General features: G+C 43.6%; 1 protein-coding gene across 1 annotated transcript; it reads left to right on the plus strand.

Moving 5' to 3' along the window:
• BATF3 (basic leucine zipper ATF-like transcription factor 3) lies at positions 1-27,178 on the plus strand. Its single transcript, XM_073628402.1, has 3 exons — positions 1-624; positions 19,686-19,790; positions 26,204-27,178. The coding sequence occupies exons 1-3, from the start codon at positions 538-540 to the stop codon at positions 26,390-26,392; spliced, it is 381 nt and encodes a 126-aa protein (XP_073484503.1). The 5' UTR covers positions 1-537; the 3' UTR covers positions 26,393-27,178.

The raw sequence follows: 27,178 nt of genomic DNA on the forward strand, positions 1-27,178 counted from the left end.
TCAGTTCCTTGTCACTCTAGAGCTGTGGTTTCCTCTGAGTTTCAAAGGACCTTCACGTGACTTACTTGAAATGAGCTAAAGGCCCATTCCAAGAAGAAGTAGAGGCAGTCGCTCTGATAAAGGACGGGGGCTCGCAAAGAGCTGCTCACTTCTCTTCACCTGCTTGTCAGGCCCACCGACAGTCATGTAAGATTGACTTTCGGCTTCCTCCTTGTGTTTGGCCCTGGTGCTTCCGGCTACCAAAGCTGCATTCATCTCAAACCTTCTTTGACAGCACCAAGATCCTGTTGAATGGACTTAACCTTGGGTCTTTTTTTTGTTGGTGGGCTTCCTGGACTGCAAGCGATGTTCTGCCATTGTGCTCTAGCTGGATAAAGACCTTGTTTTTTTAAACGTTTCCTGAATCTCAGCAACCTCGGAGTCTGCGTCCCATCAACCGACTGCAGGTACCACCTCTGTCTCCTCCCACCCCCTGACTGGTCCCTACAGTCATCTAATGTATGCACTATCAACTCCCAGCTGCTTAATCTAGACAGAATGTCACAGAGATCACCACCGTCCATCAGCTCCCTCTCCAGGAGTGCACCCGACACATCCGGGTCAGAGGCTGACACTCTATCACAGGTACGACGTTTACTTATACTTCCAGTGGGCTTTTCTAGTGCTCTTGTTGGTGCTGATTTTTATTCATTCTGGTATAGAACCCCGTCGCTTATTTATTATGTCGTTTTCTGTTAGTTGTTATTGATGGTTATTATTATTAATATGTTATTTGTTTATCATATTTTATTTTTACAAGCAGTTTTATTATTAGGTTATCATCTGATAATTCCAAGTTTCTGAAATAAATACGAGCAGGTTCTATTAGCTCGTGTTTTAAAGTCGCGGCATCATATTTTGGTTACCAACATTGTAAAATGACTGGAGAGTGCAAAATCTGATGCAGATCTGCATAGAAACCGATCAGCTTCCAGATTTTATTGTCAAAGCTTAATTGAAGAAGCTGAAGTTAGCAGCTGATTGGCTACCAAAGTGGCTGGAGTAGAGCTGTAGATTTGATAGAAAAAACTAAGCAGATACTACAGATAGAACTAATGATATATTTGTCTGAGCTGAGCTGTAGTACTGTTGAAAGATATCTATTTATCAGACTTTAAAGAGTTTATAGGCATCTGTCAGGTTATCTATCGTATTGACAGTTAGGGTATTAAAGTATCCTCCTGCAGATAGACAGTTTGCCACAAAGCCAGCAGATCAAATAGCTTTACTATACAGCCAGAGAGATCCTGTTCAGACTAGAAGCAGGGAAGATATTTGCAGTATTAAAGACCTCAGGTCAGATTGGGACCACCGTGGTAATCGCTCATCTTTCATTTTTTGAGGTGACCCCTTTAAGTAAAAACTTGATACATTCTTTCACACACTTTTGCAATATTTTATTTGTGAGTTAGTAAAAGTTAGGTTTTAAGACCATTTGGCTTATGTGCAGTGGGATACGCACCCTCGTGTTGTAGCTAAAATATGATTGGCTACCATGCAGAGTTGCACCAGGTTCCGAGTGCACCAGTTTTAGTAAATCAAGTGTCTTCCAGGTCAGACAACATTCGTTGTGATTATGGACACCAGCAGATACCGAACGATGGACTTTTTTTTTTGATGCAAGCCAATGTTGCTTATCTTTGGCTGGTGGTCACTATTGTTTCAATGACAAATCCAGCTGATTACTCTTCCTTCTCTCATCTTAACAGCTGTTAAACATGCATGTTTGGAAAATGCTTATGTCTATGGCCAGCTTGTGTCCTGCCTTGTTCCTGCTGCCTCTGATTTTGCAGAATTTTTGAAAAACCTTCTAATGACACATTTTTGAACTGTCTGTTTGCTTTCCTATTACACAACAATGATTGACTTTGAATAGAAATATAATACTCAAAATATGTGACTTATATGTAAACACAAACTTTAAGGGCTCATTCACGCCACGAGGTGCATGCGTGTTTTTTGTGCATTCCCACACATACCCGCGCATTCCCAAATGGCACATTTTAGGGCAGCCAAATGAATTTAATTTCATAATTTAATATGCCCTATGCACGTTAAATTAGCAAAATAGGTGCAGTTGCGATTTTTCAAACCCAAAACGTACAGTAATGCAAGACCATGTGTTTTGGCAGGTACAAACATGTGCGTTTCGTCAGTGGACTGTCCTACTGCGTCCTCATGTCCAATGCAGCTATGGGCTTTGCATCGGTCTTGATGATATCAAAGGTCCTTAGACCACTGGAGAATCCCCCATACTCAAGGAGTTTACATCCTCCACTCCTACTGGTTCCTCCGTGCTGCTAGAGCATCCCCTGCAGCTTCTTCTCCCCCAGAAGTAACACACCTCCTGTATTAGAGTGCCCCCACTCTGGATGAAGCACCACAGGAGCAGATTTAGATACATTAAAGAAACTCCAGATAATATTTTATTATCACTTAGAGCAAACTGTTTTTTTTTTTCCTTTTGGGATACAAGTTTTACATAAATAAAAAAAAGCTGATAATTGTGAGCACCCCTGTCAGTGGTAAATGGTTTGTCTCATCCATGTAACTGCTACCTCTGCAAGATAGCTTGTTGTGTTGAAACACAACAGACTTACTGGCCAGATCTCCAGGTGAAAATAGAAGAAAGAGACTAATGCAGCCATCACATCTAAGAATTGGTAAGCTGCAAAATAATAAATGTTTGCTTTTGGGTTTAATACTGCTTTAAATCGAAGCATACAGTGAAATGACACTGAATCGAATGCCATTCTGTATCCAAAACAGTAGAGCTGACAATCTAAAGGAGTAACTGCTCACTTTGAAAAGGATATATTAACTTTGAAAATGTAATTTTTGTAAATAATGTGAAACTGTCTTCACTTCAATTACCCAATCCTGTGCTAGGAAAAATGTTTTTATCATTTTACTTGCACATCAAGTGAATGTAGTTTCACCCTATTTACTAACATTTACTTTAAAAAGTGAACATACACTTAGCTAAGTGGACAGCCTCTACTTCCTAACTAAACCATCCAGTATGAGTCAAATATATTATATTTACTTGCTCTAAATTTTTTATTTTTTTTTTACATTTCTTCAGTTGCTTCCTGGTTTTTGGCCTAGGCCAAGAGGATGTCTTATTGGGCTTTTTTTCCCCTTTCATCTATTCTAGAGGAAGTGAGGAGGGGCTTTTATAAAGCGGTGTTCCAACCACATATAGGATTTTTTTTTTAAATCATTCTCTTTCTATCTTATATTGTTAAATTAACAATCATTATTTTCATAAATAGCGCCGCTTTCTTTACTATTTTAGAATAAAAGTTAGCTTATATTATATGTGCTTGGGCATTCCCATCTTAGGTGTGGGCAGGTGAAGACCACAAGCATACACTTACTTGGTTACGGTGCTGCTGTATTACCAGCATGCACCGCCGTTCCCGCGCATGCGCCGTACGTACAGCGCAGCGCCGTACACTTCTGACGTTGCCATCACAACGGGCGGCGTCGGCGGAAGTGCTCGCCCCCGTTGTGATGGCAACGAAGCCCTCAGCGCTGCCCAGTTACTCCTGGGAAATGATGACAGACATCTCCCTGGAGCACTAGCGAGCACGGGCGCCGAGGGAAATGACGTCAGGCGCCTTGGAGAGGAAGAGGCAGATTACGAGGGACCCCCTAGCAACAGACCTGAAAAGGTGAGTAAAAAAAAATATTTTTTTCCAAAGGTTGTTATTTGTATTGAATGCAGCTGAATAATGTTAAATTTCTTTTCTGACTGGAACTCCGCTTTAAGCTAAACACATACTCCTGCCTGCATGCCTGAGCTAAGGGCAAATTGATATCAGGAAGTAAATGCTACATGAATCAACTGCCCTTACTCAACATGGCCACAGCTAGAAATGTTAGGGGAGTGTTTTTCAGGCTCCATGCACACTAGCTTAAAAAAAATCCTAGCAGCAACATTTAGCTTTTTTTGTTTCTGCTTCTAGAAACAAATAATGTTATCCTCTGTGTCCACACACTCTTTGTAGTCAGTTTTTAAGTTCAGTTTAGAGCAGAAAAAAAACCTCTCTGGTTTGTGTTTTTGAGAGCGATTTTCCGGCAGAAAAAACACTGAAAGCTTATACAGGCTCCTAAGCGCTACTAAGTAGCATGTCCTTAACAACCAATGACTTATCAGCTGTCAGAGGGATTCCCGGCTGACAGCTGAATGTAAACAAAAGAATGTTTTAAAAAATAAAATCTGCGTGGGGTCCCAACCTAATCCATACTAGGCCCTTCGGGTCTGGTAGAAACAGCATGGGGTCCCCCCAAATTCTTTAGGTCTGGTATGGATTTTGAGGGGAACACTAAGCCAAAATTGAAAAGAAAATGGCGTGCGGTCCCCTCCCTAGACCCTTATCTGAGCATGCAGCCCGGCAGGCCAGGAAAGGGGAGCGATGAGCAATCGCCCCCTCCTGAACCATACCAAGCCACATGCTCAACATGGGGGGGTTGCTTTGGGGCAGTGAGCCCCCCCCTCCAAAGCACCTTGTCCCCATGTTGACAAGGACAAGGGCCTCCTACCCACAACCCTGGGTGATTGTGGGGGTCTGCAGGTGGGGGGCTTATCGGAAACTGGAAACCTCTTTAATAAGGGTGTCCCCAGACCCCCCCCCTCCATGTGAATGAGTAAAAGGTAACCAGGACCTCCTTCCTCTTGCTGGTGATCCTTCTAGTAATATCTATTCTCCTGCTGACGATTCCTGTAGTGATAACTAAAGATCTATGCAGGACAATCAGGGCCTCCTTTCTGCTGCTGGTGATCCCTCTAGTAATAACTAAAGATCTATGTAGAGGAATCAGGACCTTCTTCCTTTTTCTGTTGATCCCTCTTGTGATATCTTAAGATCCATATAGGGGAACCTTCTCCTCCTGCTGGGGATCGCTCTATTGTTGCACCCCGGAACTCTATTGTCTTTCCTCACAGCCTGGTCACATGGCTTGCTCATTTTGCAGAAATGTATCTGAGCTGCATGCATCTTACTGTCAAATGAGATCCCACAACCACAAAGTAAAAAGCGAGCAGCTATTTTTAAACCAAGGAACGAAAGAAAGTGAGAGTAAATATTAAGGAACACCTTTACAGACGCAGCAAACAAAGAAGTATTTAACATTGCATTGCTCTAGTTGTTGGCATGAGTTGTTGTACGATAACAGCACTGCCAGTATATCAACATAACAATACAAGACAGGGAGGAGGAAGCCTATTTATTTCAATGAGCTGTCTTAAAGCGATTGTATGCCCAAACAAAAAACAAAACAACAACAAAAAAACCTGCAAGACAAAGGCATAATGAGCTAGTGTGCATCGCATACTAGCTCATTATGAAATACTTACCTTAGAACCAAGCCCCTGCAGCATCGCCCGGTCACCGCCGAAGGGGCCGAAATTGTTCTCCCTGGGTTACGTCCGGGTTTGCGGGATGACGTCACTCCAGCACATGCGCAGGAGCCTACGGTTCCGGCAAGCAGCTATGAAGTTCTGGTGCGATACGCCAGACCTTCAGAGTGCATGCGCCACTGACGTCAGCGGCTGCATGCAGGGTAAATTTCTCCTAAATGGTGTATGTTTAGGAGATATTAATTTTACCTAGAGGTAAGCCTTATTATAGGCTTACCCTGTGGTGGCCCATCCATTAGGGTCGCCCGTGATGACCCGTAGAGAGCAGGAGAATGGGAGGCCACCGCCACCGAGCAGGGGAAGCAGCCGGTGAACAGGGTAAGTGCTACTGACCGCCCGAGTGTGTGTGTGTGTGTGTGTGTGTGTGTGTGTGTGTGTGTGTGTGTGGGGGGGGGGGGGGGGGGGGGGGGGTTGGCATACTGTTTGCCGCCCCCAAAAAAAAATTCCACCAGCCGCCACTGGGCTTACCTGTAGGTAGAAATCACAAAGCGGGGTTTACAACCGCTTTAACACAGTGTATGCTAAAGTGATATTACACTCACACTGTTTCATTTACACTATCCTTCTTTTTGTGTATATGGATGATGGCACTGTAATTATTTTAAATAAAAAAATCAAAGTACTTTTTTTCCGAATCAATATACAGCTGTCACATGACCCAGCTCTTTCCCAGCCTGTCTGTAGGGAAACAGTGGCAGGAGGAGCTTCTAGTCCTCTGCTGCTGATCACAAGTTTAAAAAAAACAAACAGCTACAAAGTACAGTAAAAATAAATAAATAATATCAATAAACTTTTAAATTGTCATACAAATATTTATATATATTTTGGCAATAACATGGTGTGGGCGGATTTCTGCCCGTCACGGGCTGTGTCGCGCCCCACCAGCCTGTGTCTTAGAATAAGAGGGAGGTGAAGGCTTCATCAATCTACATGTAATATCCTGCCCCCATTTTGTTTAGATGGTTGGTGGGCATGGAGGAAGGGGGAAGGGGGGTGAGCTGTCATTTACCACTGTGTATACACCCACAGGTGTGACTCTAGAGTCACATGGGCTGCTCAGGTGTGTTAGGGCGGAAATGCTCAGGGTAGAAATACACTGAAAACTGAGCATGTGCAGAGCTGCCAACACTGCTCTGCAAAATCTGCAACTGCAATGGTGACATGGACAGGAGGGGAAGATAGAAAGCAGCAGAATCAACCCGGCTTTAAGCAGAAACAGAAAACAAATCTCATAGTGACTGTGTGAGTATGAACAGCATGTAATACACTATTTATTGATAGTTTTTTATGTTGTGGGTTTAATGACACTTTACCGCACAACATAACTTGCATAAATGCACCACAAAGTAGTAAAGGGGCCTTAAATAAGTGGCAGCATCTTGTTTATTGACATAAAGCCTATTCAATGTTGCAAATTTTGCTTGTAGAAAATTTTTACAACATTTACCACCTGTAGTACGGTATTGCAGATTTTGCCATACATGAAATATATGAATGGTTTGACAGATAGACATATATGTGACAGCAACTATACAATCCTAAATTTGAACCTCTACTAGGGGAATTTTCCAAAAAACAGGGAAAGTTAACTGAGTAAAATAATGATGTTATCTTCATATCTGAGCAGTCTGAACTGAAACACAAATTACATTTTCTAAGAGGAATTGCTCCATCTCGGCCTGGTCTGGAGGACTTTTTTTAAAAAGGAAAAGCTAAAAGACAGCCTAGAGCACACAAGGTCACAAACAATAACTGCAATAAACTGCAAAAACAAACACCTGATTGGCTCAGAGTGCTGACCTTCCCAGCCTGAGCACTGCTGTACAGGTTGTAAGGTACTGGTTGGGGGGATTATGAATGATGTATATGTATTATCTAGGTTTCTCTTACACACGGTGAGAAGCTTGATAAGTTTTGGACTGAAACCTGGAGCCCGGAGACTTTGTGGAGCTTTGGGTGGGATAAAGCCTCCATCCCTAGGTCCATGTTTTACCTGATAGCCAGATGTCACTAAATAGCCATTAACCCACAGGCCTTTATATATGTGAGATGACTGATGCTAGATGCTCTCTCTCTCTCTTCTAGCTGCTGTATGAGCCTGCTGCTGGGTGAAAAGGCTGAATGCTGACAGAACACTAAAAAGGTCAATGAGCTTCCTGTTTGTTTGCCCCATTAAGGGGCACCCTGTTAGTTAGGAACTGACATAAGTTTAAATATTGGCTCGGACAAACAGATGAGCAAAGGATGGATCCCTTGAAGCCGCACATTATTGCAGACCCACTTGTATTGGAATGAATGGTAGTGTCAGCCTGAGCTCCCACCAGGCCATGCCTCCAATGCGTTTCACTCCACCCCTCTGAGTTTAATCATCATTATCTAAAAGTAGCAGCTCAAAAGCCAGTTTTTTGTATTGCATGGTATTTATATTTTCATTGGGCCAATAAGGAAACAAGGAGAGAAAAATTGCAGTTAACAGAGCTAAAATACCAGAATCCTGAGATTTGAAAATTACAGTCACATGGGTGAAATAAAGATCTGTATCTTTGTATAGGGCTTTATTAGTTGAGCTTAAAATGTTTTAAAGTCAGGGTGTTGGGTTCCACATATGCATGGGGCCTCTAGTTGTACCATCGCTCCTCTTGTTGCTATATACTGCACATAAATCCAACCTGGTTAATACAAAAATAGCTATCATTAAAATTTACTGGAATATATGCAACTGTTAATGGATCTAATAAACTATCCAGTCATCCCAACTAATGATTATAATCCCGCAAAATGATACTGCACTCAACCTCTCCCCAGCCTGAAACATCTGACTACATATAGATAGTTCTAAATTATAGAGAACATTTTTACGGACGTGACTATATTTGTGTTTCCTTCTTCACTCAGGTGGAGGGTGTGGGCCCTTGGGCCTACCCTGAAGTCTAGAGGGAGGATGTGTGGCCATCAGGTTCCTTCCTCCCCTGCCTCTCTTCGGGGGAGCCCCTTGACCTCGTACTTGTTGGCTGACCAAGAGGAGTGGGGTTTGCGTTGGTGGACTTGGGTGTGCCTTACCCCTGTCACAAGCCTTGCATCTTGGGGGGTCTGTAAAGAGTGGGGAGTGGACTAAACCCCACTTTTTTCCCACCCCATTCTGCCCCACTTTACATGCATACATTAAATTTTTTCTCAGCCAAACAATGCTGCTGCATTGACTCCCAAGAGCCTATTCACACAGTGGGGGAGATTTACTAAGACGGATGTACTCAAAATCTGGTGCAGCTGTGCATGGTATCCAATCAACTTCTAACTCCAGCTTGTTCAATTAAGCTTTGGCAGTAAAACCTGGAAGCTATTTGGTTTATTTACAGAGCTGCACTAGATTTGCACTCTCCAGTTTTTGTAAATAATCCCCAGTGTGTATAGGGAAATGGCTCTGCAGAGATGAAATTCAGGTGGACATGCCTACATCAGTAAGAGCTGAGCTTCCAGCAGCTGTTCCTGCTAGAAATCCATTGAGCTTCTAACTTTATGTTTGGGCTGACCATGTTGTGTCATTGCTTCATTGAAATCCCAACCAGGATTCAGCCCTGCCTGCTGAACTACAGAACATCACCCATCCCCGACCCCTCTCTGTCCTACTCTACATGCATACGTTAATTTATTTCCCAGCAAAACAAGGCTGCTTCATTGGTTCTCAAAAGCCTATCCACACATTGCGCGTAGGAAATGGCTTTGTGGAGATGTAGTTCTGGTGGATGTGTGTACAAACCAAGCTTCCATTAGCGATGCCTCTGCAAGAATTTAACCACTTGCTGACCCCCACTGTACATTTCCTGCGGCAGGGTAGCCGCTCTGTGCCAAACTTCCGGGTTGGGGGCGAGTGCACACGCTGCCCACAACCTGCTCCCACTGTGATCACAGGGGCCCAATGGCGGGTACCATGGTCTTGATGTCAGACGACACCCGCTGATTAGACAGTACACAGGCAGAACAGCGATCTACCTATGTAAACAAGGCAAATTGCCATTCATTCAGAAGGGAAGGCATTGATCCTGAGTTCCTGGGAAATAAAGGGCAACATTTTTATTCAGGTACAGCATCGCACGACCACGCAATTGTCAGGTAAATATAGTGCCGTATTGGAAAAAATGGCCTGGTCATTAAGGGGGCGACTTCTGGAAGTCAAGCGGTTAACAAGTCTGGTGATAAGGAGTAATAAAGCTTTTTCTTGCTACAGGAACAACATAGAACATACTGTATGTCTTAAAGGGGTTGAAAACCTTCTGTAGTGCAGCAGCCCCCCCAGAGCCCCCCTTTTACTTACCTGAACCCCATCGTTCCAGCGACAGGAGTAAGCACAGTAGCTCCAGCCACTATCTTGTTCCTCATTGGATAGATTGATTGATAGATTGATAGTAGCAGGAGCCTTTGGCTCCTGCTGCTGTCAATGAATTCTAGTGAAGCGGGAGGCAGGGCCGAGTCCAGCTGTCTGTGTCAATGGACGCAGCAGCAGAACTCAGGGGCGCGCCCGCACGAGTGTCCCCCATGGAAAGCAGCTTTCCGTGGGGGCACTCGAGAAAAGGAGGAACCAGGAGCGCCACTGGGGGACCCCAGAAGAGGAGGATCAGGGCCGCTGTGTGCAAAACCCTTGCACAGAGGAGGTAAGGATAACAGGTTTGTTATTTAAAAAAAAAAAAAAGAAAAACCTTTACAACCCATTTAATGGACCTGTAGATCATTTTGATGCCTTATTTTTATGAACTTTTTGTGTATATCAGTGTATTTATAATATGTTTCATTTAATTATCTTATGTGATGGAACCTGATTAGCAGACAATCATTTCATAGAATCTTGAAGGCCTCTGCATAACTCATCATTTGCCAAACGCCGTGCTTATCTCGTCCATGAATCTCTTGATCTTCCTCCTGTGACACAAGTTCTGTGAATTATCTGACGTTAAGATATGTCTGGCCGATATTAGGGACAGTCCCCCCCCGCACAGACAGTGAGAAACATCTGCCTCCTAAGAAAACAGTTATTATCTCCAGGTAAACGGCAGTTTTCTTCAGAAAAGTCCGGCTATCGAGTCATTTTATGAGAGTGTTGAATTTCAGTTGAAACCACGCGCGATCGAATGATGGTATAGATCTATAACTGAAAATTTGTCTGAATTAAACTTTCCATTTATGTTGTTTATTTTAATCTTCTCTTGTGTATTTCTGCAGTTTTGTATTTTTCCTGAGATCCCATACTGTACCCTTTTTGGGGTTCTTAAATGGACAGTAAGGTTTTAGTTCGTTCTTTGGTTATAAATATTTGAGATTTTTGTTCTCTTTGCCACCTCTTCAAACCTTGCTCTGAATTTGGCCATAAGGATTCATTGTAATCAGAACATATTTTGGTGCTGGTACTTGGCAGTGAGATTTATTTTAAACATTTATTGTTGCAACTGAGAGTTGTGTTGTTGATTAATATTATTGCATGGTTTGAATGTTCTGCAGAAAATGTTCAGAACAAAGGTAATACCACTTTAACCACTTGACCTCCGGAAGATTTACCCCCCTTCATGACCAGGCCATTTTTTTGCGATACGGCACTGCGTTACTTTAACTGACAATTGTGCGGTCGTGGGACACGACACTTATGCCCTTTTTTCCCGCAAATAGGGCTTTCTCTTGGTGGTATTTGATCACCTCTGCGTTTTTTATTTTTTGCACTAGAAACAAAAAAAAAAAAAAACAATTTTGAAAAAAAACGAAATATTTTACTTTCTGATATAAAACATATCCAATAAAAAAAAAACGAAAAAAAATCTAATTTAGGGCAGTATGTACTCTGCTACATATTTTTTGGTTAAAAAAAATCTAATAAGTGTATATTAATTGGTTTATGCAAAAGCTATTATTTATTTACTAATACGGGCAGCGATCAGTGACTTATAGCGGGACTGCGATATTGCGTCTGACATTCTGACACTAACTGACACTTTTGACACTTTTTGGGAACCAGTGACACTAATACAGTAATCAGTGCTAAAAAAATATGTCACTGTACTAATGGCACTGCCTGGGAAGGGGTTAACATCAGGGGCAATCAAAGGGTTAACTGCGTGTGCCTGACCTGTGTTTTTTCTAAACTGTGGGATGTTTTTTTTATTAGGGGAAGATAGGGATCCTTGTCCCACACAGGATCCATGCCTTCCAACCCCCCCCCCCCCCCCCCCCCGTCAGAGTGTTTACATAGGCAGATTGAAGTTCTACTTCTATGGCTAATGATCGGCGGGTGCCAGCAGACATCCAGTCCACGGTACCCACTGATCGGCTTCCGCTGTGTGTTTTCATTCAAGAAGTGCAGGATCACACATATATATATATATATATATATATATATATATATATATATATATATATATATGGCCCCCTTTCACACTGGGGTGGGGGCAGCGGTAAAGCGCTGATATTTTTAGCGGCACTTTACCGTCGTTTTAGCAGCGATATTCGACCGCTAGCAGGGCGGTTTTACCCCCCGCTAGCGGCCGAGAAAGGGTTAAAATCGTGTGTACACAATTCCGACGCACAAAAGTCCATGCATGCTCGGAATCAAGCAGAAGAACCGCACTGGCTATTGAACTTCCTTTTTCTCGGCTCGTCGTACGTCTTGTACGTCACCGCGTTCTTGACGTTTGAAATTTCCGACAAGATTTGTGCGACCGTGTGTATGCAAGACAAGTTTGAGCCAACATCCGTCGGAAAAAAATTCACGGTTTTGTTGTCGGGTTGTCCGACCGTCTGTACGGGGCATTAGAGTTCAGGGTCACAGTAAGAATTCTGGAAGGAGTGAAGGTGATGGGTAAGGGTTAGGTTAAATATTACATTGAGGGTTAAATGTTTGCTTGTGGGTTACAGTAAGAAATTAAGAGGTATTAACCCCAAATATAAACATTTATTATATTGCGGCTTACCAATTCTTAGATGTGATGGCTGCATTTGTTTTCTTTTTTGGGATTTCTCTCCTTTATTTTCATCTGGGGATCTGGCCAGTAAGTCTGTTGTTTTTCAACAGAACAACAGAACATGCTCTCTTCCAGATGTAGCAGTTTACAGGATCCAGACCATTGGTGTGTATATCAGCACACTGGACTCAGTAGAGCAGAGATTGGTGTAAGGAGTTTTTATTTTTATTATTTTTTAAATATTTTTTACAATTTGATTTTTAAATTATTTTTTACAAGATTTTTTTTTATTATTCGTTTTACAATTTTTTTAGGAGCCCTATCGGGGGGCTTTGGTGAAATATCAAGGGTCTAAACACTTTTGAGACAGAGAAAGGAACGGAGGACAGAGCTTCCTGTACATTCACAAACTGAAGCATAGTAAACATAGTTTACTATGCTTCAGTTAAGAATGAACACAGGAGCAATCGGTACAGATCACTCACTGTATTCATTCAGAAAAGGAAGGGGCCAATAAATGAAATATTTATTGTCCTCTTCCCCTGCTCTCCATTCGGAAACATCCCCCGCAGCAGGAGAGGAGGGAACCTGCCAGCACTGCAGGGGGGAGACAGGGGGTGCCAGGAGATAGGGGTAATCGGCACAGCACAGGGTGATTAGGGTGTGCCCAGGCACACTGGTGGGGGGCTTACAATGATCATGTACAACATTTATTCCAGAGGAAAAACAAACTGTTTGCTGTAACTGCTTGTGTAACTGCGGTGTTAGTTGGGGGTTGGCTTTCGTTTGTTAGTGTATCTAAATCTGCTAGTACAGCTAACACTCCCCTCCTCCCAGACTGACAATACTGCTGTTAAAAGGTCCCCCTTGTGCTCATTCATTCAGAGTGGAGGCACTTTAATACAGGAGTTGTGTTACTGGCCAGATCACCAGGTGAAAACAGAGGGGGCAAAGCCTAAAAAAAAATGCATCCATCACATCTAATGATTGGCAAGCTGCAATATATTCCATTTTTGGTTTAATATCGCTTTAAATGGAGGCTAACAGTGAAGGTTAAAGTAGAGTATTTAAACCCAAGATCAAAATTGTTATACAGTATCTCACAAAAGTGAGTACACCCCTCACATTTTTGTAAATATTTTATTCTATCTTTTCATGTGACAACACTGAAGAAATGACACTTTGCTACAATGTAAAGTAGTGAGTGTACAGCTTGTATAAAGCCTCGTACACACAATCCGATCGGATTGTTGGCCAACAAAGCGTCAGACTTTTGTCCGTAGGGCGTGTGCCGGGAACTTGTCTTGCATACAAACGGTACATAATTTTCGGCCAACAAACACGAACGTAGTGACATACTACATGGAATTTCAGCTCTTGAGCGCCACCCTTTGGTCACCTTCTGCTAATGTTATGTTTATGTGATGGACTTGTGTACACATGATACGAAAATCTGATAACAGACCGTCGTCTGCCGAAAATTTACTAGCCTGCCATCCAACATTTGTTGACGGAAAGTTGGACAACAGTTGTGTGAAGGAGTGTACTAACGGTCGGATTTTAGGCAAACTCATCACACAATTCCCTGACGAATATCCGATCGTGTGTACGAGGCTTTACAGTGTAAATTTTCTGTCCCCTCAAAATAGCGCAACACACAGCCATTAATGTCTAAACCACTGGCAACAAAAGTGAGTACACCCCTAAGTGAAATAGTCCAAATAAGTGTCAATATTTTGTGTGGCCACCATTTTTTTCCAGCACTGCCTTAACCCTCTTGGGCATGGAGTTCACCAGAGCTTCACAGGTTGCCACTGGAGTTCTCTTCCCCTCCTCCATGACGACATCACAGAGCTGGTGGATGTTGGAGACCTTGCACTCCTCCACCTTCCGTTTGAGGATGCCCCACAGATGTTCAATAGGGTTTAGGTCTGGAGACATGCTTGGCCAGTCCATCACCTTTACCCTCAGCTTCATTAGCAAGGCTTGGAAGTGTGTTTGGGGTTGTTATCATGTTGGAATACTGCCCTGTGGTCCAGTCTCCGAAGGGAGGGGATCATGCTCTGCTTCAGTATGTCACAGTACATGTTGGCATTCATGGTTCCCTCAATGAACTGTAGCTCCCCAGTGCCGGCAGCACTCATGCAGCCCCAGACCATGACACTCCCACCACCATGCTTGACTGTAGGCAAGACACGCTTGTCTTTGTACTCCTCACCTGGTTGCCGCCACACACGCTTGACACCATCTGAACCAAATAAGTTTATCTTGGTCTCATCAGACCACAGGACATGGTTCCTGTAAGCCATGTCCTTAGTCTGCTTGTCTTCAGCAAACTGTTTGCAGGCTTTCTTGTGCATCATCTTTAGAAGAGGCTTCCTTCTGGGATGACAGCCATGCAGACCAATTTGATGCAGTGTGCAGTATGGCCTGAGCATTAAAAGGCTGACCCCCCACCCCTTCAACCCCTGCACGTGCACTCAGCTTCTTTGGACGACCATGGCGAGGCCTGTTCTTAATGGAACCTGTCCTGTTAAACCGCTGTATGGTCTTGGCCACCGTGCTGCAGCTCAGTTTCAGGGTCTTGGCAATCTTTTTATAGCCTAGGCCATCTTTATGTAGAGCAGCAATTCTTTTTTCAGATCCTCAGAGAGTTCTTTGCCATGAGGTGCCATGTTGAACTTCCAGTGACCAGTATGAGAGAGTGAGAGCGATAACACCAAATTTAACACACCTGCTCCCCATTCATGCCTGAGACCTTGTAACACTAATGAGTCACAAGACACCGGGGGAGGGAAAATGGCTAATTGATCCCAATTTGGACATTTTCACTTAGGGGTGTACTCATTTTTGTTGCCAGTGGTTTAGACATTAATGGCTGTGTGTTGAGTTATTTTGAGGGGACAGCAAATTTACACTGTTATACAAGCTGTACACTCACTACTTTACATTGTAGCAAAGTGTCATTTCTTCAGTGTTGTCACATGAAAAGATATAATAAAATATTTACAAAAATGTGAGGGGTGTACTCACTTTTGTGAGATACTGTATATTGCAGGTTACCAGTTCTTAAAATGTTACTAAACCCACAACAGTAAAATCAGTCTGTATATACAATAAATCATGCTTGTTATACTCACTGTGGAACCTAAGGGGTTAATCCTCTGCATTGTGTAAAAAGGCTGTTTGATCCTGTCTTCTCTGATCCTCCTCTTCTTCCACTGACTCCAGAACAAGTCCAGTGATGATCAGTGTATGATTTTTTTTTTTTTTTTTTATTGGTTGAACTAGATGGACTTGTGTCTTTTTTCAACCTGACTAACCATGTAACTATGAGAGTTTATCATTGATCATAATCCAATTTCGTTTTTGTTTAACATAATCGAATGCCACTGACCATACCTCCCAACTTTTTGAGATGGGAACAAGGGGACACCTATTAGCAAAAGTATCAGTGGCGTAGCGTGGGGGGTGCGGAGGGGGCCGTGGCCCCGGGCGCAACATTTAGGGGGGTGAAATTTCGCGCCAGTGTGTGACTACTGGCTGCTTCCTCCGAAATTCCCTGCCCTGTGTCCCCACGCTCTGGCCGCCATGTTCAGTCTCCGGCGCCCTGTGATTGGCCGTATGGGGTCATGTGCGGCGGCGGGGCTGGATTGTCCACGATCGTGGTACATCCTGGAGTCCCGCCTCTGCACATGTTCAGTCTCCGGCACCCTGTGATTGGGTGAATGGGGTCATGTGCGGAGGCGGGACTCCAGGATCAAGCGCGAGCGTTAACAGGCCAGCCCCGCCGCCGCACATGACCCCATACGCCCAATCACAAGGCGCCGGAGACTGAACATGGCGGAGCGCGGGGGGGGGCACAAAAATTTGAGATTGTGAGCCGCCGCTGTCTCCTCCTTCTGCTCCCCTCCGGACCGATGGAAAACAAAGAAGAAAAGGTGAGACTCCCTCGTGATGAGAGTCGCGTTGCTGGCCCCGGGGGGGGGGACACGGTCTGGGAAGAGGGAGCAGCCAGCCAGAGAGAGAGAGTGAGTAGAAGAGCAGCTAGAGTCATGCAGTGTAGTGGTCAATATAGGAATACTGTAGGTAGGATAGTGTAGTGGACAGTAAAGTGGTCAGTGCAGTATAGTGGACAGTATAGTATAGTGGTCAGTATAGTGGACAGTATAGTGTAGTGGACAGTATAGAGGTCAGTATAGTGGTCAGTATAGTGTAGTGGTCAGTATAGTATAGTGGTCAGTGTAGTGGACAGTAAAGTGGTCAGTATAGTGTAGTGGTCAGTATAGTGTAGTGGACAGTATAGTATAGTGTAGTGGTAAGTATAGTATAGTGTAGTGGTCAGTATAGTGTAGTGGTCAGTATAGTATAGTGGTCAGTGTAGTGGTCAGTATAGTGGTCAGTATAGTGTAGTGGAAAGTATAGTGGTCAGTGTGGTGGACAGTATAGTGTAGTGGTCAGTATAGCGGTCAGTATAGTGTAGTGGACAGTATAGTGGTCAGTGCAGTATAGTGGAGAGTATAGTGTAGTGGTCAGTATAGTGTAGTGGACAGTATAGTGTAGTGGACAGTATAGTGGACAGTATAGTGTAGTGGACAGTATAGAGGTCAGTATAGTGGACAGTATAGTGTAGTGGACAGTATAGTGGTCAGTATAGTGTAGTGGACAGTATAGTGTAGTGTACAGTGTAGTGGTAAATATAGCGGACAGTATAGTATAGTTGACAGTATAGTATAGTGGACAATATAGTGGTCAGTGTAGTGGACAGTATAGTGTAGTGGGCAGTATAGTGGTCAGTATAGGAATCAGGTGGGTTAGTACTATTGTAGGAAGGGAAGGGACAGGACTCGGGGAGTGCTAAAAGTCCGCAGGTTTGGGGGCGCAAATTACTTGCCTTGCCACACTACGCCACTGAAAAGTATGTAGGCTTAGGACACAACCCCTTAAAGGAGAATTAAATAATTAAAAAAAAGTTTAATTAAACTTGCAAGTGCTTTTTTTTTTTTACCACAAATATTTCATTATATTGGCTTTTGAAATCTACAAATGCAGCCATTTAGAAATTGGATGAAAGGTTTAGCACTTCAAGACACTTTTTGAAAGTTAAATAATGCATTCTATATACAATTATATAGATCAGACCGAAATGAGGTACAGAAGGACTTTATTCTAAATCAGGGACAGTCCCTAAAAAAGTCAGGGACAGTTGGGAGCTATGCCCCCGACGACTGATTCCAACATTTTGCATTTGTAAGTCAAGCTACTAAGATTATGTAAGAAATTTCAACCTTTTTTAGGGATTTCATTATCCAGTTTCTAAAAGAGTGATTTCAGCTGATCTTAGGGACGTTTACTCCTGTTACTGACCAAATTAAATTGAAAAGTCTGATCCTGATTCTGGTTACCTTGGGACATTGCTACCATATATGGGCGGGAGCAGCGGCTCAGGCTCTCAGCAGCTCGCTGAGAGGCTGAGTCAGGTGCCGGTCCAGGCATGTGGGTGGATCCTGACTTTATTGTTGCAATCTTGCCCGAGCCTGGACTGGCTCTGTGATGTCAGCCAGAAGCAGTCTTCAACCCGCTGTCTGCTGAAAACAGGTCACAGGAGTGCAGAACGATCTGCATTCCTGTGATCCATAGGAGAAGTACAGCCAAATGAGCTTTGGCTGTACTTCTCCTTTAAGGCTTCACAAACTTTTTTTCTGGCAACTGTTCACGGCTCACAATTGATAACATAGATTGAAATGTGACTTTTTATATAATTACATAATATAAATTGATAACAATTTGAAGTTGCACTGATCACGAGGCTTCTATAAGAAGGTTTCTGTTCCTTCAACAAAGTTTCAGAAGTTAGGAAATGTATGTTAGAAATATGTGAGTTCCCCAAAGATGATCAACAAACAACCAAAAACAACAACAAATAAACTGATTGTGGCAGTGTGTTGTACCCTACTTTCATATATGGCAATGGCAGAAATGTAAACCACAGGAATCATTTTATAAAGTCAGAAGTTACCTACTGGTCTCATTTACACCGGTGTTTAAAATGCTGCATTTAGATGCATACAATGTATAGTCAGGGCCGTCTTTATTATTGATTGGACCCTGGGCAAAACTTTTCTTGGGGCCCCCCCATGCAGTTTCGCTCTCCACCTGCTCTGAGACATACAATAAATTGCAGCTAGACTCAAAATCAGTTTACTGAATCAGATCAGGCAGCTATTGCGATTTGTTGCCAAAGGTTACAGTGTATCATTACCGCTCACTGACTGGTTGCTAGAGGTTACAGCACACATTACGGGTCACTGATTAGTTGCTAGAGGTTACAGCACATGATTTCTGCTTGTTGATTGGCTGCTAGAGATTACTATGGATATGACCTCAGGGGGGCAAGATATACATATCAATGCTGCCGGCCACCGCTATTTACATATGAATGCCACCGCTATTTACATATGAATGCCGGTAATTTACATGTAAACACAGGGTCTGCAGGTGAGTCATCTGTACACAACAAAAGGGCAGAGCTGGGCAGCATTAGTAGCAGCACTTCACACTGAGATATTGGGACACAGCACAGGACTAAAACCTCAAGGGACGAGGGAATTTAAACCAGGATAGTTGGCAAGTATGAGGCAGCTGCTTTGGGCCCCACAACAATGACAGGGCCCAGGGCAGCTGCCCCTTTTGCCCTGAGTTAAAAACGGCCCTGTGTATAGTTTTGTATGCATCTAAATGCAGCACTATAGGAAGATACTGCACTATAGGAATCAATGGGGCCATACACACAGCTGCGTCTAGAAAGGAGAGTGTGCATTGCATTTATCGGCATACAAATAAAGTAGGACACAGCTGCATGCGGGGTCTTACATTCCTGCAGATTTTATGCCTGTACAGCAGAGCTCGGAGAACACAAGGGAGAAGAAGCACACACAGCCAATCAGTGGTGTTGCAGTGCAAAAGAAGCCCTGCTGATAAGAGGAGAGAGCAGAGTGAATACGAGATGAGCTTACCAGTCTGCTGCTTCTCTGTCCATTGACAAGTTACATGGTGGGGGTGAAGAAGAGACCTGTAAAATCAGGTCCCCTCCTCTTCTAGACAGGGCTGTGCTGTGCAGCAGAGCTGTGTAAATCTAAGGGCTTGATGGACAGAAACACAAATCCATTGCCAGCTAAAACAGCTCTTGTATATGGGCTTAACCTGTGGACCTGAGATGTTTGCGTAGAGTTCGGCTTTAAATTCAGACTTTTGTTTAACACTGTCTCCATCTCATCCAGAGCCCTGACGTAAGCAACAGAAAAGTACGAAGAAGGGAAAAAAACAGAGTGGCCGCCCAAAGAAGTCGCCGGAAACAGACTCAAAAGGCGGACAAGTTACATGAGGTAAATCTGAATTCAACGATCCATAAAAAAGAAAATAATAATAATAAACTTACATAATATCAGGTTATGTGAACATGGTAGATCTTCTTCTGACAATGACCCTCAGCAGTACCTGCACTGAAGTTAAAAATCAGTTATCTGCAGCAGAAAGACAGTTTCTAGGCAAATCGTTTTGTGAATGGTGGAGTGGATGGAATCACACTGTGTGTAATGGCTAGATTGTTTCTGGGGGAAGCTGTTTGCCTGCCGCTTGGAACACAGAAAAATGCCATTTATATTGTTGTCTTTTCTACAAACAATTAATGTCCCTCAAGCTCAAAACAACCCTTTATATCTTTAATCAAGTTTTTTTTAATAAAAAGAGAAAGGGTTAGAACCTCTGCCAGGATTTTATTGCTTTATCATAAATCCATCCAGCACTGCACCCTTCGGTTTTCTTAGTCGGGATCGCATGGCTGACAGTGACCCCGCCAATAACCATTTGAAGAGAAAGTCAGCATTCAACCAGTGGACTTCAAGACTTTATTGGGGTCATATTGCAAAAACAATGTGCAGGTATGCAGAGTAAACCATAACACAGATGTTTCGGAGCCACGGTGGACCCCTTTCTCTAGAGGACCTTCTTGTTGACTCCCAAAACATTGGTGTGTTATGGTTTACTCTGTATATTTGCACACGCTTCTTGCAATATGACCCCAATAAAATCTTGAGGTCCACTGGTTGGGTGATGGCCTTCTCCTCAAAGGGGTTTATTCTGTGTCCCCTTCTCGAAGATTTACTATCATTCCCAGTCTTGCAGACACAACAGGAAGTGAGAGGGAATCTCTTGAATGTGAAGACCCATCTTTTCACTGTTGTCCTCTCTGGGAGATTTCACCATCACCTCCTGCTCAGATGAAAGCTGCAGAATGTTCAGATTCCCTTTACTTTTTGTACTGGTGACAGTGGTCACTGAGACAGGGAGTAGATTCCCCAAACTGGGACACAAAGGACAAAAAGAAACAGAGAACCCAACCTTCTCCGCTCTACCTAAGGCCTCATTCACACGGGGCATACTACAGTGTACGCCCGTGCAAGGGCCCTGTTTGCCTGTATGGGGATGCACAGATGTTCCATGAATCCCTATGCAGGTAGTCACATTCATTTCAAATAGGGTGCAGCAGCTGCACGGACAAAGCCACTGCCCCCGACTGAGAACCATGCAGGTGCACAGCCCTGAACACAGACAGTGGGGGGGGGGGGGGGGAGATTTACTAAAACTGATCTACTCAGAATCCGGTGCAGCTGTGCATGGTAGCCAATCAGCTTCTAACTTCAGCTTGTTCAATTAAGCTTTGCCAATAAAACTTGGAAGCTGATTGGTGTCTATGCAGAGGTGCACCAGATTCTGTTTGCTCCAATTTTAGTAAATCAACCCCAGTGTGCATTCAGGCCGTGCACCCACACTTGCTTGGATGTCAGATTTGGAGCAGTGGTTTTGTTCATGTGGCATCCGTATATGCAGGGGTCGCCATTTTGACCCAGCCCCATGCTCCAGGGGGCCCATGTGGTCCCCCTGTGCAACTGCATGTAGAGGAAACCATCCCTCCATGTAGACCAGGCATTTAGTGACTGCAGGAGGGAAATGGAGGGCATCGATTCCTTTACATGCTACTCCTGCTGCCTAACTATCGCTGTATTGCTGCCACGGGGCCCCTGTGTGTTTCTCTGGTCCTCCTCAGCGCTCCCGGGAATACCCCTCCCACCTCCTGCCAGCTGCTGCAGTGAATCTGCCAGATTTGAGAGTAGGGAAGGGGCCAGTAAATGTGTTATTTTCCAGGTCCTTCTTTATCTTAATGATTAGAGTCAGTGATTGGTACCGATCACTGACTCTGTTTTTTGTTTTTTATTGATTCATAGCTGCGGCATAGTAAGCTGTGTTTACTATGCTTCTGTTTATGAACGAACGGGAAGCTCTGTACAGAGCTATTCCTGTTCATTCATTCCGTGCAGCTGAGGCTGCTGAGAAAGGGACTGATGAAGCTGGCCTCGGTCCCTTTCTCTGTCTCAAAAGTGACATCAGAAGTCTGTTTAGACCCCTGATATTTCACCAAATCCCCCCAAAGGGGTCCTAAAAAATATGTAAAAATAATAAAAAATAAAATTGTAAAAAAATAAAATAAATGCTAAAAAAATAATAAAAAAATAAAGCAACAAAAATATAAAACTACTGACACCAGTGGCGGAACTACCAGGGTCACAAAGGTCGCACTTGCGACTGCTTTCTGGCGTTCTGCCACCGTGGGGGGATGGCAGAAAGGTGACCCGCTGCAGGACCCTAATTAAGGGTCCCACAATGGGAGTAAAGGGTCCCAGTGGGAAAGGACTCGGTCAGGGGCTAGGGTGGCCTTCATGGTTTCTTGCACAAGGCCCTGAAGGTTCTAGTTACGCTTCTAAGGCCTCTTTCACACGAGGGATCCGTATGTCCGTTTTTCATCCTTCCGTTTTCGGATGAAAAACGGACATACATTCATCCCTATGGAGCGTCGGATGTCAGCGGTGACACGTCCGCTGACATCCGACCCCGCTCCGATCCGAAAAGTGTAACGAAGGAAAAACCTACTTTTCCATCCGTTTTCGGATCGGATCGGGTGACGACGGACACTACGGTCCGTCATCATCCGATCCCCCCATAGGGGAGAGCGGCGCTCTGACAGGTCCGTCGCTGCACAGCGTGCAGCGATGGACCTGTCATCTTCTTGCTCAGCGGGGATCGGCGGAGCGATCCCCGCTGAGCAAGCGGATATTCACGGGGCGGATCATCACTGATCCGCCCCGTGAGAAAGAGCCCTAAGGCATCCTAATTGACATGAATGGGACTGTCTGCATGGGGGTGCACGGAACATCTGTGGGGGTAAACATGGCGCTTGCATGGGTGTACGCTGTAGTACGATCCGTGTCAACGAGGCCTAAAGCTAAAAAAACAACGCACACTATGTACCTTGTAGTGCGCTGTAGATGTTGGAGGGTGACAGTCCCTTGTATCCCTCTGAGACTCTATCCGTTAGATAGAAATTGTTGCTTTTTGTACTTTAATAAATAAATCTATACTTCCTTTAATAGGGAACAGTCTGTATAACTTATTTTATGGGGTGGGGGGTTCATTTTCTTTTTGCAGAAGTCTATGCAGGCACACGTGCGGTATCTGCTCTGCAAATCACCCAATCACTGTTGGCAGTTTGCCCCAGTCAGTTGGGAAGTGAAGATGAAAGTAAAACTGAAAAATAAAACCATCTATGTCCCAACAATAGGTTGGGTTCTGAGCTGAAGCTCCAGTATTTCCCAATATGCCTGGGACTTCCAATAGCTTCCTCAATAGCTGTAGTGGTGCAATAGCGGTGCAAGCATACTCAGATCTGCAATTCTAGGAAGAATTAAAGTAAATCTGACCACCTTCAGAGCTAAAAGGCCAACTCCAGCAAAAACTTCTTTTTTTTTTTTTTTTTTTTTTTGGATAGAGTGGTGAAGGTTTAGAGCCCTTGTTAGATTTTTTTATTTGTTTTTTTTGTTTTTTGTTTTTGTTTTTTGCTGTTTGCATACAATAGCTTGCAGCTGTCCCTTATTTGTAGGGACTGTCCCTCTTTTTAAGAAAATCCTCCTATGTTGTCCCTAAATTTGGTCTGATGCAATAATGATTAATCATTGTTATAAGAATAGTAGAGCTATACCAAGAATAGGTTACAACCAATCATCGAAGGAACAGTAAGGGCAAATAGTAACAATCGCTATATATATTGCTGCCTTTCTCAACCCCTCCTGGAGAAACCCTTGGAATAATATTTAAAGTAGAAAGAAAATCCTAACCATAACTATTCTTAAAATCCCCCCCCCCCTCCTACCTATCCTGCCTAAGATATAAAAAAGACATGTGTACTTACCGTACCTATTTTAAATCCGCTTCATTCCTGTCAAGTGTAAGGGAGCACTCGGGATCACGTGACCAGACACAAGTGAAACACACATTCAGCATATAGCAACATTTTAAATGTTGCTATTAGAGATGGATCGAACACCCCCCCCCCCCCCCCCCCCCCGTTTGGTTTGCAGCAGAACTCCCGAACAGGGAAAAAGTTCAAACCTGAACGGCAAACCCCATTGAAGTCCATGGAAGTCAAGCAGGAAAAAATCAAAAGTGCCCATTTTGAAGGCATATATGCAGGTAATTGGCCATAAAAGGGGTATGGGGGTACAGGTATTGCCCTGGAGGACATGTATTAATGCAAATGCAACAATAAAAATGAAAAATTCCCTTAAATATACTGCCTGGGGGGGTCTCCTTAGTATGCCTGTAAAGTGGCACATCTGTAGCATGTATAGAAAATGCTGCAGCAAAAATGACATTTGTAAAGAAATAAAATGAGTCAAATTACATGTAAAATTGACTTGTAGTTTCAATTGCTGGCACCAGTCAAAAAAAAAAAAAAAAAAATGGCATGGGCCCCTTCCCCCCAGTCCATACCAGACCCAAGTGTGGTATGGATTTTAAGGTGAACCCTATGCCAATTTTTTTTTTAAAAATGGTGTGGAGTCCCCCTAAAATCCATACCAAACTCTTATCCAAGCATGCAGCCTCTACAGGTCAGAAAAGTTGGGGGGGATGAGCGAGCACCCCCCCGAACCATACCAGGTCACATGCCCTCAACATGGGGGGGTGGGTGCTTTGGGGCTGGGGGCCCTGCTCTGGGGACAGCCCCGCAACCATGGCCGGTGGTTGTGGGGGTATGCGGGGCAGGGGGCTTTTCAGAATCTGGAAGCTCCCTTTAACAAGGGTGCCCCAAGGTCCCGCCCCCCACCATATGAATGAGTATCGGGTACATAATACCCCTACCTATTCACCAAAAAAGTAATAAAAACACAGAGACAGTTTTTGACAATTCCTTTATTAAAAAATAAAAAAACATTGTCCCCCGATGTAATTCCATTATCAATCACACCACCCGCTGCACCTGAAAAAGAAAAGGAAAAAAAACGCTCCAACTGTCCATAAATGCTGGCTGCCTACTGCAGGCTCAGCCATTTGATAGTTCTTATATAGATAAGGGCGTGGCCACCTGGCGACGTCACCTGGTGCGTGCTGGATCGGTGGCATCACAAGAGGGTGGTGCCACCAAGTCGCAGGGAAACCCATTGACAGTTGATGACTCATCGGTTGTTAACTGGTTCCCAACCGGCTCATGCAGATATATCTTGCGGCTTAATGGCTCCCCTGGGCGAAATCCCGTACGGGTATGTCCTTCCCTTTTTTGGCCACCAAAAAACACACAAATCCCTGTGCTGTCAGGGAAGAATAACCATATTGTTAATAGGAACAAACGATATATCTCCCCTTGTAGTAAATCCTATCCCCATACAGTTAGAACACACTGAGGGAACACACAATTAACCCCATGATCGCCCCCTAGTGTTAACCCCTTCCCTGCCAGTGACATTTACACAGTAATCAGTGCATTGTTATAGCACTGATCGCTGTATAATTGCCAGTGGTCCCAAAAAAGTGTCAAAAGTCTCCCATCTATCCGTCGCAATGTCACAGTACCGCTAAAAATCGCAGATCACCGTCATTACTAGTAAAAAAAAATAATAATAAAAATGCCGTAAACCTTTTCCATAGTTTGTAGACACTATAACTTTTGTGCAAACCAATCAATATACCCTTATTGCGATTTTTCTTTACCAAAAATATGTAGAAGAATATATATTGGCCTAAACTGATGAAAAAATTTTTTTTTTTTTTTTAAATTGGGGAATATTTATTATATCAAAAAGTAAAAAATATTGTTTTTTTTTTTCAAAATTGTCACCACAGAGGTTATCAAATACCACCAAAAGAAAGCTCTATTTGTGGGGAAATAAGGGACGCAAATTTTGTTTGGGTACAGCGTTGAACGACCGCGTAATTGTCAGTTAAAGCGACGCAGTGCCAAATTGTAAAAAGTGCTCTGGTCAGGAAGGGGGTAAAATCTTCCGGGGCTGAAGTGATTAAGGATGCTGCGGCCGGCTTCCCAGCCTCACTCCATAACAACCAGCTTTTATTGTGCCCTGATTGGGCAAAGCTTGGGCAGAGGTGGAACACTGAAATGAAAGCAGTTTTGTGAGGCTAGGAGTGTCTAGCTAACTACTGTACTAAATACGGCTAAACAGAAGGGGGGGGGACAGGGGAAAAGACCAAATACACAAAACATTTAAAATAATAACTAAAGTTTTACTATCTGTGTTGCGTAACCTTTAACACTCTTAAATCCAGTCTAAAAGAAGCTTATTTGTATCAGAAAGCGGTTACTCTTCTTTGGTATTACTAGAAAGGAAATCAGCTGTGTGTAGGAAATGATCTTCCCTCCCAGCAAGGTCTTCATCTTTATGTTTTCCTTCTGCAGGAATATGAATGCCTGGAACAGGAGAATTCCAATCTTAAGAGGGAGATTGGAAAACTCACAGAGGACCTGAAAAACTTGAGTCAAGCTTTGAAGGACCATGAACAGATATGTCCATACTTACGCTGCCCGGTGAACTTTGTGACTGTGCCCAGAGTGGCAGATGCCCTGTCCGGCTGCTTGCCGCGGTGACCATTACTGTTTGGAAATAAACCAAGATTTTACCAGCCCAACTAATGGAATCCAACAGATCTTCTTTCTTTCCAGAGTATCTTGAAGCCCAACTCCAGACAGATATAAAAGACACCAATTAATGCACTCCATATTTATTAATATGTCTTTAAATGTAATTTGTTTTCAATACAAGTGGTGTAACTACCTGGTATCAGCCTTCTGCAGTCCCTTCACAGCACAGCTTGGACTGAGGGAAGGAGAAGCAGCCTAAGGTGCCAGTGCGTTGCAATGGAAGGGACATTGGAGGAGAGGATAGAGTGTCAGAGATACAACTTTAACAGTGCTGCTTTTTTTTTTTTTACCGTCCAGTCACACAGTGGGGGTGTAAGTGAAAGCAAAACTGCAGCAGAAAAAGATCAGGTCTCCTCCTCTACCAGGCTGTGTACATATCAGGACTAGATGGACAGAAATACAAATCACTTGGTCAGAGAAGATAGCTCCTATATGTATAGTACCGTCTATGGAATTGTTTGCCTGGTGTCCAACTTTAAAGTCAATTGAACAACCCAATGGGGTTTACTAAGTGGCAGCTATCACCTGCACATGAGATTAGAAGAATCAGGATGGTACCTGAAGATTCTGTATTACCCCCCGACATCTCTGGACATTCTTTACTACTACTGCCCACTGTATGTCTGGTGTTTACAAATCGTAATCCACCCTACCTGAAAATATGAATTATGATTACTGTTACATTATTTTATGTTTTTTGTTATTAATAAATATTTTTTTCTAAAAACCTTA

Source organism: Aquarana catesbeiana, linkage group LG04 (assembly GCF_042186555.1).
Source record: "Aquarana catesbeiana isolate 2022-GZ linkage group LG04, ASM4218655v1, whole genome shotgun sequence".
In the NCBI taxonomy this organism is placed as follows: domain Eukaryota; kingdom Metazoa; phylum Chordata; class Amphibia; order Anura; family Ranidae; genus Aquarana; species Aquarana catesbeiana.

What these genes read in the sequence shown, in the direction of transcription:
- BATF3 (XM_073628402.1), top strand. Translation starts at nt 538, where the DNA reads ATGTCACAGAGATCACCACCGTCCATCAGCTCCCTCTCCAGGAGTGCA. An exon ending in AGGCTGACACTCTATCACAG is followed by an intron (nt 625 to 19,685) that starts GTACGACGTTTA and finishes CATCTCATCCAG; the next exon opens with AGCCCTGACGTAAGCAACAG. An exon ending in AGGCGGACAAGTTACATGAG is followed by an intron (nt 19,791 to 26,203) that starts GTAAATCTGAAT and finishes TTCCTTCTGCAG; the next exon opens with GAATATGAATGCCTGGAACA.